Below are 15,831 nucleotides of genomic sequence, written 5' to 3'. Positions count from 1 at the left end.
TGATCCTTGGGAAGACAGCAATTTTCAGGTGTGGCACAAACCCAGAATAGCTCTATTACTTGTGAGATCACAGTGCAAGGGCGAAACTGGTAATTTGTAGAACTGATGCATAAACTTAATAATTTAAACCTAAATCAAGTTATGAGAGTAATGCAGGGGCATTTTCACACCGGGCTCAAGTGGGATTGCTTGCAAGGGGTCCCGTATCGCTATTGGTTGGCGTAACGGTGCCCTCCGAAACCGATACGGATACGGGGGCGTAACGGCGATACGGGGGCATAACGGCCCGTAACAGCACAAATTTTATTTTATTTTTGCCAAAAAATATGAAAAAATATGGATTAAATCCGAAATATTCTAAGCATTCCAAATATGCATTCATTTATAAATTGGAACATGTTTATGGTGGTGTAAAGGTCCACTCTTTGGTGAGAAGTTGTATCGGACTGTCTGATGAATTTATGAACCAGATAACCTGAATTTGACTACAAAATTCATATATTTAATTTTCTAAATATCTAATTTATATACTTAACAATTTGATATCATTTCTCCCAATAGTTCTTTTAAAAAATGAAATTAAATTCAGGTAGATCGCGTTGCCAATTTGGGGCTGACTTGGAGGACCAATCCATGCCCCAAATCAGCCTCAAATTCATGCAATTTATTGGCATTATCCCACTTGTGAATTGGTGGACATTTATTGGATAGTGAATCATGAAAAAAAATCAAAAGGCCCTATTTTAAAAAATAAGCGTCCACAAATTAACAATTAAAACTATTCAAACAATTTGATTTTGGCATTTTAAGTTAGCAATTACAGTCCATAATTTAATTGGTAAATTTTAAGTTAATAAATGTCTCGTGTACAATTTTTTAAGGGCCCGAATTAGGTAGGACTCAGATTGTGAAGTGTAGCACACGAGTGTCAAAGTTTTTTAGACCCTACTCGTGATGAATGTGTTATATCCACACCGTCCATCCATTTTGCCAAATAATTTTAGGGCATGAGCCCAAAAATGAGGCAGATCCAAAGCTCAAGTGGACCGCACCATAAGAAACAATAATAATTAAACGACTATCATTAAAAATTTATCGGGGCTACAAAAGTTTTAGATCAAGCTGACATGTGTGTTTTCCCTTCATCCACGTTAGTGTGACCCTATTAACAGGTTAGATGGAAAATAAACATTACAGTGGACCCTAAGAAATTTTTAATGGTGAGCATTCTATAACCACTGTTTCCTATGCTATGGTCCACCTGAGATTTAGATCTTACTAATTTTTTGAATCATAACCTAAAATGATGTGGCAAATGGATGGACGGCATGGATAAAATACATACAGCATGGTGGGGCCCATGTGGCACGTGTACATTTTATTAAATTGTGCAACGTGCTGCGTAACGCGTACCAGTCCATTCATTTGACGCAAGCAAGTCCTGTGGGTCTGATCATGAGGGTGTTATATCTAAACGGTCCATTCATTTGACGAGCTCGTCTTAAGGCTTGACACGAAAAATAATACAGATCTAATTATCAAGTGGACCACACCACAAAAGGCAGTGGGGGATTGAACGTCTACCATTGAAACCCTTTTTAGGATCACAAAACTTTTGGATCAATATGAAATTTGTTTTTCCTCTTCATTCAGGTCTTTTGGACCTTTTGAACAGATTGGATGGAAAATAAACGTTATGGTGGGCCTATGAATTTTTTAACGGTGAAAATCATCATCTGGCTGCTATTTTTGGTGTGGTCCAGACGATCTTTGGATACGATTTATTTTTTGGCTAATGCTCTAAAATGATATTTAAAATTAGATGAACGGTGTAGATATAATAAATACATCACTGTGGAGCCCACGTAACTTTGATCTCCTTTGAACCGTTCGTACAACTCGGAGCTCGAGGACTGTCAGCACTCGCCTTAGCATGACACGTACCTCCAGCTGGTGCGCGGTACACCTCCGAAAGAAAAAAAAAGAAAAAGAAGGGAGAGAGGGAAACCGAAAAGAAAAAAGAGGGAAAGAAGAGAGAAAAGAAAAAAGAGGGAAAGAAGAGAGAGAGAGAGAGAGAGAGAGAAGAAGAAGCAGCAGCAGGAGGCCACCGCGGCCGCAGCCGCAGCTTCCCGAGAAGAAGAAGAAGAAATGAAAGAAAAAAAAAGGTAAGTATTTGTTTTTTTTTTCCCTATTTTTTAAGGCCCGTAACAGCCGTTGCGGGTCAGTAACGGCCGTTTCGCCCGTAACGGGCCCTTAACGGCCGTTATGGTAGCAAAATCGGAGCATCACCCATTACACCCCCGTATCGCATAACGGACCCCACCATTACCGTTACGGCCGATACGTAACCAATATGGGACACCCTGATTGCCTATGGGATGCGAGGGCACGCTCAGGGTGGGCGGCCCATGTGAGGCAGGCTTCATCCGTGTGAAGCGGGTGGATCGTGTGAAGCAAAACCCATGTGAAGTGGGGCCCACGAGGGGGGTTCGGCCAAGGTCCTAACCCATGCGATGTGGGGTTTGGGCTATGAGATAAAGGGATTAATTCGCCATGCTCTATCAGTTTGAGCTTTTAGATCAAGTGGTTAATTGTCTTGTATCAAAGTGGTGTCAGAGCAGGTGGTCTCGTGTTCGAGACTCCTCACTGAGGGTGATTATTGCAGGGGCGAGTATTCGTGATCATGCTGAAGACCACATGTGCATGTGCGAGCATTTGGAAGACTCTACACTGGAAAGATGCACATGGACTACTTTATGGAGTGATCCAGACCATTGGATTGGAGGGACGTGATGATTGAACCATTAGATCGCATGGATCACATGATCGGACCATTAATCATTGATCGTCCACATCAATTTTAGGCTTTATAATCTTTTAGGATTTAGTTTTTGATTATTTTATTCTTGGACACATTATGAGTGTTTTTGGTTGATTTTATTTAGACTATGGCTATTTTTGTTAAAAATCACAATGCAGTGGGATTATTGTAATTTTTGAAACTTCTTAGATCTATAAAAAGAAGGGGGGCGTGTGACCTCTCTCTCATTGGATTTTGTAATAATAATAATAATAATAATAAAGGAAAAAAGCTCTTGCTCTCTTCTTCCATCTTCATGCAATTTAGAAGGGAAATTGGTGCGAGACTAATCTTCATCAACGGAGGTACGAGGTCTCCATCTATCCCCACACCATCTTCTTTTTTCTCCCCCATCTAGGTATTTTCCTCAAGTTTTTCATTCTCCCAGCTCAGATCTTCATCTTCTCCCAAACCCAACTTTCCCATACCCATCCATAATCTAAACCCTAACTGACCTAAACCCATCCACCCCACACCATACGTGTGACTATACGGCTATACATGTGAATCACACCTTGCCCCTTTTTTGGTTTCTCACCATCATTATATCAAAACCCCTTTCTTACATCCCCAAAACCCTAAACTTAAACCTAAAATTCCTAATTTGCCTACTTTCCCAAATTACTCAAACCCTAATTTTCACCCTAGGTTGTATTAGGTTTTCTATTTTGAAATAGACTATACCATATGCTAATTGGATGTCCCTACATCCATTAGATCTCTATTTCTTCTTATTTAATGATCTTGTGTTACGATGTTGGTAGCTTAGGCTAGGATAGTGCATGACATTCTTTTAATTTTCATGATGTTAGTGATGATTATAGCGATGTTTGTGTTTTTTGTCTTAATTCGGCTACTTGATCTCACATGTTATTTGGTTCATGCATCAGTCCTGCATCAAATTGGAATAAGAGCGGGAGGTCTCGTGTTCAAGACTCCTCATCGGAGGTGATTAATGTAGGGGCATTTTCACACCGGGCTCGAGTGAGGTTGCCTGTGGGATGCAGAGGCATACTCGGGGCGGGTGGATCGTGTGAGGTGGCACACATGTGATTTGGGGCCCATGAGGGGGGTCGGCCGAGGTCCAAACCCATTAGATGTGGGATTTGGGCTATAAGATAAAGGGATTAATTCGCCATACTCTAACAGTTCGAGCTTTTAGAACAAGTGGTTAATTGTCCTACGTTACCTTAGTATGCAACTTTATATGTGGGTGCACAATTTAGCCTATACACATCAGCAATCTCATGGAATTTTTAATCAGATAAAAGGTATTATGCTGTTTTTATTTCGGTAGAAACATTAGGGGAAGGATTCATTGATGATCATCTATCTCGGCTTATAAACTCTACTTGTGATGATTCTTAGAATATCATGGCTTCAAACTCGGATTTAATCGCGTTTGGAAAATATGAAAATTATGCAATTAGTCTTCTTTGGATCCAAGTTGCATCTCTAATGCACCTTGGCTTTTGGTCAATATTTGCAGCTTGTGTCAATGTCATGTCTCAACATTGTCCAACAAACCAAAGCACTCGCTACAAATAAACACAACGGCAATTCATCAGTGCATTCGTTTTCATGTCATTGTGAATCGAAAGCTCAATCAATGAGGATAAAAGTATGTTAAGAATCCATTCAGCGCGTTAATAGACTAAAACATTAGAAATGCATGGTGGAAATCTATTATGAAGATGCATTGCTCAAGCAAGCATAGAATGGACATAAATGAGGAGTCAATCAGGGAGCAAAACTAATGTTTCTACCACGAAAAAGATGTACCACCAAAGAAATGCATATGATAAAAACAAGAAAAATAATCTCCTTAAAAAGCTAAGGTGGAAATGAGGATGAATGCTAAAGCACTACTACATTTCAGCATTTCTTCACCTCTTTCTCATGAGCTACAATTGAATGTTGTGGGCTGTTAGACATGGACGAGCGCAAATCCCATATCATCAAGCGTTTATCATCCCCAACTGACCCAAATAAATTTTCATTCATTAAGTGCCACGACACATCTTCAACCACATCTTCATGAACCTGAAAAGGCATTCATAAGTTTCAAGCAAGTTTGAGACCCGTGAGGCACAATTTTGGCAATCAAACTCCAAGCATACATTTAAGATAAGTAAAAAATGATGTTCATGGAACATGATATGAACTTCGTGAGGACCTAATTTGAATAAGGAGGGGATAGATGCACTGACATAAAACTGTCACTGATCACCTGCTGACAGTCACCATCATTACATCCATGTCAGCAGGTGGCTTGTCACTTAGAAGGGATGATGTGCTATATTGTGGTGGGAGTCTGACATGAATATATTCTCCAAATAATACAGTACAAACATGCACTCAGAGTGACAAACCACCCATGGGCATGGCTGTAATCATGGCTACTGTCAGGAGTGGTGTTATACCAGAGAATCTCTCTGGCACTTTCCAAACAGACCCAAAATAGAAGAGTTACAAGCAAAAACAATGTATTTTTAACAGAACCTGACAGCTTGTTAAAACTGAAACCATCACAGAATTCCCATCTTCAATACAATTAGTGTCAAAAGGGCATTCAAGCAGCCACAAAAATGCTGGTATTCAAGATGTCAGTCCTAGTCTCTAGTTCTGAGGGGCAAGGTGGTATGGGTCACCTGATAGGGTGGAGTACCCTGTACCCATCAAAGGAATATTTCACAAGGTAAAGGGAGGATCATTAATTGGGTGGGGGGAATAATGACTTTCTTGGGGAGGAGTTGGGTTCAAATTGAAGTGCTGGTGGCATTTGTCTCTCCTCTCGTGAGAGTGATGACCTCTCTTCATCACTATTTCATTTTGTTTCATTGCCTTTTATTTTCTTCATAATAAAATTATATTTACCATTCAATAAAAGGAACTTCAGAAAGAAGATTCATGAAACAAAGGGTGCATTTCGAATTAGATGCACTATCAGGTTGAATTGCAATTGTTAGTTCAACCAAAGGGTGCCTTAGGAAATAACCAAAATGTAGTTTCTTTTCTTAGCATTCGTATTGAAGCCCTATGCTCTAAATTTGGATTATCTTACTTTCAAGTTGGGATTGAAAGAAGTGTAACTCCATCTTGAGGGATGCTTCTTCATAGTGAATGGTAGAAAACATCATTAATTTTTTTTCCATTTCTGCTTGAATAAACTAAAATGTTTGTAATCCGAACGCAGCCTTAATTCATCCATAAATAAAGCATAGTCGCAAGATTGTTTAACAACAAGACAGCCAGGGACCATTTATCACATAAATTATTTCAAAAGAAATCCATTTTATGAGAAAGAAAAAAATAAGGTTCCAAACATCTTCCAAGTTGGCAACTAAGGATCATAGTTACCTAATTTGCTGTACAAATAGCTTCAATCTGAGCTCACAAATAATAATTTGATACTTGTGGAAGTACCTGAGTTTGTTAAGGTAAGATCATTTAGTTCTTTGGTTAGGTTGCCAGCTCAAAATTCAATCTCTCCTAGTTCTGTGAATAGTTTCAATGCTCTGATTAGATATAATTTGGATTTTGATGTGCCATCTGGAATTCTAATGTTAGGTTTTTTCAAACTGAAGATACAAGGAAATTGTTTTAATGGTTTCGGGGAATTAAAGACATCATTTACTTCTTTTCTTCCCATTTATTTATTTATAAACATTTTGTACTCACTGTATCAATGAACTATTGAGTTCGTAATGTTCATTGGAAGCAGTGTGTGTTTGCTTGTCCATCTACACCATTTAGGAAATGGCCACCTCATCAAATGGTAATATCATATCATAAATCTCATTGAGCATATGATTGTGACCACCCGCTAACTCATAGCAGTTCATGAAAAATTTTCCATAGACTTAGCAACTAGGGTAATTGAATTGATGAAATTTTGGAATGCCCATCCAAGAGGTGGAGCCTGGTTTTGTGGTGGAGATTGATGAGTGCATGCACAAATAGTGGGGTAGTGATACGGAACACCTTTAGGGCATGACATCATGCTATCATACCTTTAAAGGTTGAATGTAAACCAAGTTTGGACCATCCATACCATCTCTTGAATAGATCATAGCCCAAAAGTTGAATTGCTTGGATAATCCTAAATATTAGATCATTCATCTACTTTTGAACACTAAGGGTCGACAAAAAAGGTCCATTGATCAGAAGATTAAGGGCATCTAATTGGTGTGAAGTTTGGATAAAATATTACTTAAAAGGCAATCTTAATATTGGACTGCCCAGAGGTGGGCATGGCCTGGAGTCAAATTGATTAAACAAAACTAACAACCTCTATTTAATGGACATTTGTTCATTGAATTTGAATCCTTTAGTCATTTTCACTTTAATTGTGCATTAATGAGAATCAACCGGATGATCTAGGGCATCTTCTCAGTTTCATTTTTGGATTATGATCCATATACAAGGGTCGAATGGCTTGGATTAGGGTACATCTATGCTAATTGTACAATGTTGTATGCACATGTATGGATGGATGTTCACAGAAGGCAAGATTAACTTTGTTTTTTCTCATCAATGGGAAAGGAAAAAGTTTAGAGAAAAAGTTTGATATTCTAGCAAGCACTGAGGAATTAGCACACGTGAGGCATGGTGCCTTAAAATAAACTATCCAAATCATGGCCTCGGGTTGGATGGCTTGTGATCCAAAATTGCACATTTGATTCCAAACTTGCCAATTGGTGGAAATTTAATGATGGTCAAAATGAAAAATACTCAATAGTCCTAATTCTAAAAAAAAGTTCTCATTACTTAGGTATGATCCTAGTTTTCCAACTCCAACAAATGAAGTCCAGATCAACTAGGTGTGGCAATAGGTCGGGCTAGGGCCAAACCAGGGTTAGCCCAAGTTGGGGCATGCTCATGGACATAATTAAACAGCGGAAATAAAAGGAATAAATGATCTAAAATTCTAACAATAATCATCATAATTGAGAAAATCATAAAGGAAACATGCAATGGAGCAGGCCATCACTACAACCATGAATTATGGAATTCAATTACTACTTAGGTTGGATCCGGCGAGGGATGAGACCTCTCGATCTTGCATGGTGACACCCAATCGATCAATGAAGATCACTAGTTCGAAGAACCAAGAAGTTTCTTGGATTAAGTATTTGAGAATTTGGGGATTTAGGGTTTTGATCGGTTCTCAAGATTTTGATCGAAGAAGGATTAGCCAAAACTGGAAAATAGAAGGAAGAAAATTATTACCTTAAAGAAGTTGGAGGGGCACAAGAAGAAATTAGAAGAAGAAGATGAAGGGGAGAGAAGAAGCACCATTAGAGAGAAGAGAGGAAAGAGGCAACCAAAGGGTTTACTTTTCATTAATCAATAGTTGAAATTCGTGTTTAGGGCTTTACCCCACTTAAATAAGCAAATAAAGATATAAAATTACTAAAATACCCCTAGGATAAGCAAATAAAGATATAAGATTACTAAAAGACCCCTAACTAAGTCAAAAAAAATAACATAAGTATAGGAAAGTTTGGGCGCTCGGTCTTATTTCTCCAATCTTCCTTCACATGTGTCTTCCCTAAGTGGGGTCATCTATATATCCAATCACATGTGAAAGGTCTTCAGCTCCTCAATATTCACCTATCCACAAGGACGGCACTTGTGGTTGGCGCTTTCTTCATTGGTACACCTTAAATGCACCTGTGTCCGCAAACCAGGGTTAGCCCAAGTTGGGCCTTAGTACCCCAAAAACCCTAGTACCCTAAAACATAGCCTAGCCAGGTCCTAGCCATAATCGGGCTAAAAGCGCCCTAGCCTTGGCCCCATTGTATCAAACCAGACCAACATTAGCCTTGTAAGGAAAACAGTTAAATGATCAAGGTTTAGACTTTAGAATAGTCCAATCAGAGTTGTGTGTGTGTAGGGGTGGGGGGGGGGGGGGGGGGAACAACCTTGTTCCAATGAGTGTCTGTCTTTAAAATACACATGTACATTGAATGAGAATTGTTGACAAGTGTCTTTAAACTAACTATCCATTCTTTTTGTATAACATTGATAACTAGATCGGACCAACAGGCTAGTGAATACATTATAGGCCTAGGCCTAGATTTCAAACTCAGGCCCGGACCTCGGGCCAAATTTCGGGGCAATGGGCAGCCTGGCCCATTGCCAAACCAACAAAATCAAACAATTAGATGGTCAAACCAGTATTCTTTTCAGGCTATGCTCCATCCATGATGGGGACCATAATTTGGGTGGTCCAGATTGGAGTGCGTGTATGCCCAGAAAATGTTGTAGCCTAGCACTTTCTGTATAATCATCCAAAATAAATCAACTGGTACCCTCCAAAATATGCAACCGACGTGATCAAAGTGTTGGAAAATTACCCCATATATAGTCTTTGCCCCGAGCATTTTATCTTGTGGCATTGTATTTATGTCCCACAAGCATATCTTAGAGTCATTAGAACCACTCAATATGAACCCCTCCTTCAATGGGCTCCATGACAAGCCATATCCTTCGTTGGTGTGACCCTTCAAGCGTAGGTCAGGGTCACAAGAACCTGACTGAGGCTTGGGTGGATGCCTGTTGCAGTTGAAAAGAAACAGATCCGAGCCGTTGGTCTTGGTGGCAATAACAGATGGGTACTGCGGCATGTACCGGGCCCGATTAACTTCTCCATCATGATGGATCCGTTGTGATATCTGAACCTGCAAAAAAGATTGTATGTGGGATTAGAGGAAGGGCCCAGCCAACTGCAATTGCACCAGTGTGCTTTCCAAGGGACAATGAGACATTGCTCATACGTGCCAGTATGGCATAACTATGCAACAGTCGTGCCGCTCATCAACTGGACCCACTGTGCATGCCTTGCCTAAAAATCAGGCTAGTCCACTCATTAGGGGTCCACAGTCAACATATATGTGTTCCCTGGTAGATGAGCAAGAACCTGTCAGGTTTGGCTTAGGCACCTGTACACTGGGGCCCATCTGATGAGCAGCTTCAATCCCGTGCATATGTGACATGTCGGCACGGTGTGAGTCCCTTGCAAACTGCTTTAATGCAAGCATATTGCACATTACTCCAGAGTTTATGCAAGTTCAATGCAGCAATTTCTCTGTCCCAAACTGTAGGTGTAGACTGACTTTTTGACAACACAAACAGCTCAAACAGTGGGACCCATGGTGGATGGAAAATACCCCAAAAAATCTCTCAATAGGATGATACTAACCACCCAACCGGGCCTCAACTAGATGCGGAGCACTGACATTAATTGTCCATTTGAAAGACACCAAGCATGTGGCAAGTATCATATCTCGCAGGGGAGATATGGGGAATGGCTCAACCCATGATATGGGCCCCACCAGATGAACAGCTTAGGTTACTACAAGCTCGGCCCCATGAGTACCATTTTGCATTTTATCCCAATAAATGTACTCCGGACTAAATGGACAGTCCAGGTAGCTCGATTGCACTGTCCAAGCGTCCCAATGCAACTAAAAGAACTGTAACTGACAGTGAACTGAGAGCACTGGAGATAATGAGAAGAGCAACCCAGAAAAAGTGCACAGGATTTCAAACATTTGGAGCTAGGGTTCTGTGTTCCACGCTTTTGATCTGATGGGCCCCACCGTGGATGGAGAATGCACCAAGAATCTTACGTCATGAAAGATTTTATTTCTGAGACCAGTGGCTAAAAAGTAGAAGTTGAGAAGAAAGTATGGTAACGGTTCACATTGGTTCTGCTACTCTCAAGAGTTATTTGGGGGGCATCCCAAATCCGAGTGGGGGCCCATCATATCGACGGCCTGGATAATCGGAATGCATAAATTCATCTGATGCGAAAAAAGGAAATGGGGACTGACCTTAGGGTTTGAGGGAGGCTGAGCGTAGGTGGTAGAGGAAGCGGGCATGTCGACGTCAGCAATCATGAGAAAGTTGGGGACACCGTCAGAGGTGTGAGTCCCGAGGATGAGGCGATGGACGGAGGAGAATGGAAGCCATTGGATGGTGAGGGAAGGCCATTCGAGGGCATGGGAGATGACCAGATCATAAAGGAAAGGTGTGTTCTTCTTCCATACGCTGTATTCATCTGCAAGTAGCGCCTTCTCTTCAATATCTCTTCTTCCTCCCATCTCTCTCTCTCCTATTTTTCTCCCGCCAAAACGCTCAAAAGGGTTTCTTAAATGGAGAGGAGCTAGGGCTCTGCGAACGGGAATCCTCCTGCAACACGCGTTTTACTCGCTGCGCAAAACACCCTGCTCCCTGTGTGGGCCAACCATGTTGTAAGCGGAAAATCCAGTCCATCCCATCAGCTTCTATTCCCTTTTCTTAGGTTCTTTATTGAAAACTCAATTAGATCCGTCATTCGGATGGGCCATACAAGGAGTAAAAGTGGGAATGGGATGCTGACCATTTGGTTTGTGTGTGGAGCCACTATGTGATGTATCTTTCATCAACACCGTTAATCAGGTCTAACTCACCGTGATGTTAAAAAAGGCAAAAAAAAAATCAGCCTGATAAATCCTCAGGTGGGCCACACCATGCAAAGTTAGCAGTTCTGGTCGCAAATTTACATTGTTTCCCGTAGGTGTGGCCTATGTGAGCTTTTAATTGAATTTTACAGCTCAAATGGTGATTATCGCCTGATGGATGGAGTAGATTTTATATAGACAACATGAGGGACCCCACAGCGGTTGGCTGCTTTTTCCACTGCTTAAAAGAGGTGTGATAGATGATTCAGGTCCGGACTTTAGTAATTACAGGTGGCAAATGGCATGGGACCGGTTTAAAGGGGCTGACACTAAGTCCTCTGTCTGAGCCCGACGGAAGCGGACTACATGGTGCGATACACCACCCACACCGACCTTAGTGGTGTGTTGAAGACACCAAATTCTGTGGCCCCAACATGATGCTTGTGTTATATCCGCACCTTACATCCATCCTGCGGGATCACTTTAGGGCATGGGTCCAAAAATAAGCCAGGTCCAGCTTTGGATCACACTGCGGAGAGCAGTGAAGATCATGAAGCCACTGTTGAAACCTCCCTTTGACCGGTCGTGACATTTATTTGCCGTCCAACCTGTTTATAAGGTCACACAGGACAAAGAGAAACACAAATATCAGCTTGATCCAAGTCCTTCATAGCCCCAAGAATTTTTCAGTGGTGATGCTAAATTCCTACTGCTTTATGTGATGTGGTCTACATAAGCTTTGGATCTATCTCATCTTTGGCTCATGCCTTAAATGAGTGGACAGTGTGAATATATCACATACATTATGGTGGGACCGACAGGATTTGGTGATGTTAACACACCACCACACAATTCGCTTTTGAGAGGGACATCGGCCTAAAATAACAGCCCATGCCTAGGCAAAGGAAAAAGTGACTCTGGCCTAAAATGTGACAAAATTTATATTACCACTTGAATTTTGTAACTTGTTTGTTGATCAAGTGAGTCATGTGTTGAGTGTGAAATATTATAGATTTCTCTCTATTTATGTCTTGGTTTTATAAACATGATAATGCTTAATCGATCTAATTATGTATATTTTCATGCGCAAGGTAGTTTCGAGAGCTTAAAGTGGAATTAATGCTAAAATGAATATTTATACTAAAAAGATTACTAAATAATAATTCGAATATTTGTAAGTCATTAATGAAAAATTCACATGCCAAAGATCTAAAGAAATCAAGTGAGGAATAAAGATAATCAAATAGTTGAAGTGAAGAAAAAGAATCCTGAAAATTGGCCACAAATAATATCTTCTGATACTCTGAGTCTAAAAAATTAAAGTTTTGAAAGTTTATTTTGGGAACATGCACAAAGTGCGTAAATTTGAGGAAGTTTGCAAAGTTTTTCAAAGTCTATGCAAAAGTTTGAGTTGCAAAACTATTTAAATGAGTCCCTAGACTATTTTAAATCATCTTATAGGGTTTAGAAATGGAGAGAAAGCCTAGGCAGAGCGCCGGCAACGTTATTCCACTTCGATTTGTTCATGGATTCTAATATATCTTTTAGTTTTTTATTTATTTTTTTGTTGGTTATGACTAGTTAATCTCTTAAATAGGACTAAAAGGTGAAGCTATAATTTATTTCGATGCTTCATTTACTTTGATTTAAGTATATGTTGAATTCTTATTGATTTATAGTTTGATTAAAGGAATATTTTCAGTTTTATATGATTTATTATGACTCAAATTACAATAGATGTTGTGATAACTTTAAATATCTTCTCAAGCTATTTTGATAAATGTGTGATATATAAAATTCGTGATTTATCATAGTCTATGGCACGATGGATGGTTAGATTCCTTCATATTATCACATGAATGTTTCATGAGAGAACTATGTTGATGGAAACTTCAGATTTTAAAGCTTTTACTGTTGTATCATCCAACTGCATAGGATAAGACTTTAATTCCCGTTATAGCTCTTTGAATTAAGTAAGGCAGCATCTTAATAATATATGAGGATCATTGGCGCTAGAGGTGGGCATCGAGTCGAGTCGAACCGGATTGGGTCCAACTCGACTCGATCTGAAATTTTCAAGGAACTAACCGGAACTCGATCTCTCGATCCAATCCGATGCACTGTTGGCCTGACCCGAACCGAGTCCGACTTGACTAGGGAAACTGAGTCGGATCGGGTTGGGTATGGTTCGGATCGAGTCTTCTGTTTTATTTTTATTTTTAAAAAAAAATTAATGAAAAAATTCAAAACAATTGTAAAATAAAAAATAAAAAAATAAAAATTAAGAGTAAATTTCCTAAGTTATTAAATAACTAATTTTACATAAATTTAAAATATATTTGAGAAAAATGAAATCAATTAAAAGAGAGATTAAGACCACATGGAGTGGAAATATAAGAGAGGGAGAGAGAGAGAGAGAGATTAAGAGTCCATACATCACATATGGGATCACATTTGTGCCAGATCGCATATGACATGATCGCAACGACCTAGGGCAGACCACCAGCGAGCTAGGGCCGGACCACTAGCGAGCCAAGGCGGGACGCTACAGTCGAGCCAGCAAGGTCCCAACCTTGGCCAGACCACCAGCGAGCCAGGGCGGGACCCACCATGAAGTGCAGTCCATCAGTGAGCCAGGGCGGGCCACCAACAGCCTGCTCGGCTGCACTCAAGTCAATGCGGTCAACCAGCGAACCAAGGCGGGCCAACGTTCGAAAATACACAAAAGTCTACAAAATAAAAAATAAAATGGAACATACCTGATGAATGGAGGAGGATGAACGGTGAAGATGGGTTATCGAGCTGCTAAGTGGCCGGACTGAGATGATTGTGGCGCAGCTCGATCGAGTAAAGAAGAGGGGTTAGGGTTTTCGTTCGGGTAAAGAAGAGGGAGGGGTAGTAAAAAAGTTTTCAAAAAAACAAGTTAAAATACTTTTTATAAGACCTGACTGGATTGGATCGGATCGAATCCCGGATCAGATTGGTTCGAACTGGCCACTGACCCGAACTCGACTCATTGTGTGGTCGGATTTGAGTGGCCTACTCGATTTAACCCGATCTTAGCCTTCGGTTATGGTTGGATCGGATCCGACTAGTTCGATCAAGTCGGATCCTGCCTAACTCTGCTTGACACTCTAGTTGCCCTTTATTATTGATTGTTAAATCATTGATCTCTTAATTCTTCAGATTATTACTTAAATATAGTTCTTAGTTATAGTTATAGCTTATTTAAGAAAGATACACATATAAGTTCATGTGGATTCGACCTCGGTCTTAATGAGTTATTACCACATTATGATCCTGCACTTGGGATTGTGAACAAGTTTTTGGCGCCTTTGCTGAGGACTTCGACTATATTTTTCTGAGATTAATTAGTACTATAATTTGATTAGGATTAGAGTTAACTTTTGCTGTTAGGATATTTCTATTTTTTTTAAATAACATTGTTTTCTATTTTGTAGAAATCTAACATAGCAACTCCAATCCAGTAACTTCTTTCCAAATTATTATTATTTTTTTAATTTTCTTTCCAAATCTCTTATTTCCATAGTTTTCTTTTTCTTAGGTTTTAGTTGTTTAGAACTTGAGGGCTAAGAGTGTTTTATGTCCAAGTGGGTCCGTAACAACACTACTTCTTCTAGGTTAAGGAGGATTAGTTGAAAGGTTGCCTATCCATCACCGGATTAGACACCACTTGAGATTTTATGAGTTAATTAAAGTTATGGCCGCAAATCACCCTTAATATCCAGTTGAGGAAGTTCAAGATAAGAATGAGGTGCATCATGCTATCCCGCCTCTTACTTTACGAGGTTACTTACAATCGGCAGGAGTGAATACACCTTCCTGCATTGTGTTTCCACTTAATGTAGGGGTAACATCCCAAATTTTTGTAGCCAGAGTTTATACTTGTGCCCGAGAAAATTGGGTGCTAGTAATTGAATGAATTTGATGTTTTAAAATCACACCTATTTTTATTTTTTTCATTTAGATCACATTCAGTTACATTCACGAAGGTAATCATTCACGAGAGTAAAATTAACAGTATTTATCATTCTATCAAAGTAAAAGAATTCAACAAATTATCAAATGCCCTCTCAATGAGAGCTCATTACATTATTGAGTTTGTAGTGGAACATAAATAAAACAAAGCATGAAGTTATTTTCTTATTCATTCAGTATAATCTTCCATAGGGAGATGTCCTTTGGGTCTTCAATCTGTATATCACCTATACCATCTATACGGTTGGAGAGGGTCAATGCCCTACTCATAGTAATTGTTATCCTTTAAGATTAATAATAATTCAAGAGATTTATAAGAACAATGTGAGGGTTCTGATAGGTCTTGTACTCCACCACTACGAGTGGTATCAGTATGTACAACCAATATATATGAATGCATGCATAACAAAGTGTATGAAGCTCTTCATACGTTGTGATCATCACAACATGGAATATAATTTATAGAAAACCCGACTCACCCCGCATCCTATAACTACAAAGATTTGCCGGCTTGTCCAACAC

General features: G+C 39.7%; 1 protein-coding gene across 1 annotated transcript in view; it reads right to left on the bottom strand.

The window, feature by feature from the left end:
- Window positions 1-11,023, bottom strand: part of LOC131237146 (histone-binding protein MSI1-like) — a 40,741-nt gene extending 29,718 nt beyond the window's left edge. Inside the window, exons 1-3 of the mRNA XM_058234815.1 lie at window positions 10,702-11,023; window positions 9,223-9,546; window positions 4,751-4,903 (exon numbers count right to left, since the gene is read on the bottom strand). Of these exons, the coding sequence (XP_058090798.1) occupies window positions 4,751-4,903; window positions 9,223-9,546; window positions 10,702-10,971 (747 nt within the window). The 5' untranslated portion in view covers window positions 10,972-11,023. The remainder of the gene's footprint in view (window positions 1-4,750; window positions 4,904-9,222; window positions 9,547-10,701) is intronic.
- Between the last annotated feature and the right edge of the window lie 4,808 nt (window positions 11,024-15,831).

Source organism: Magnolia sinica, chromosome 2 (genome assembly GCF_029962835.1).
Source record: "Magnolia sinica isolate HGM2019 chromosome 2, MsV1, whole genome shotgun sequence".
Classification (NCBI taxonomy): Eukaryota; Viridiplantae; Streptophyta; class Magnoliopsida; order Magnoliales; family Magnoliaceae; genus Magnolia; species Magnolia sinica.
The sequence above is the reverse complement of the archived record's forward strand: the minus strand, read 5'-3'. Positions and strand labels throughout refer to the sequence as shown.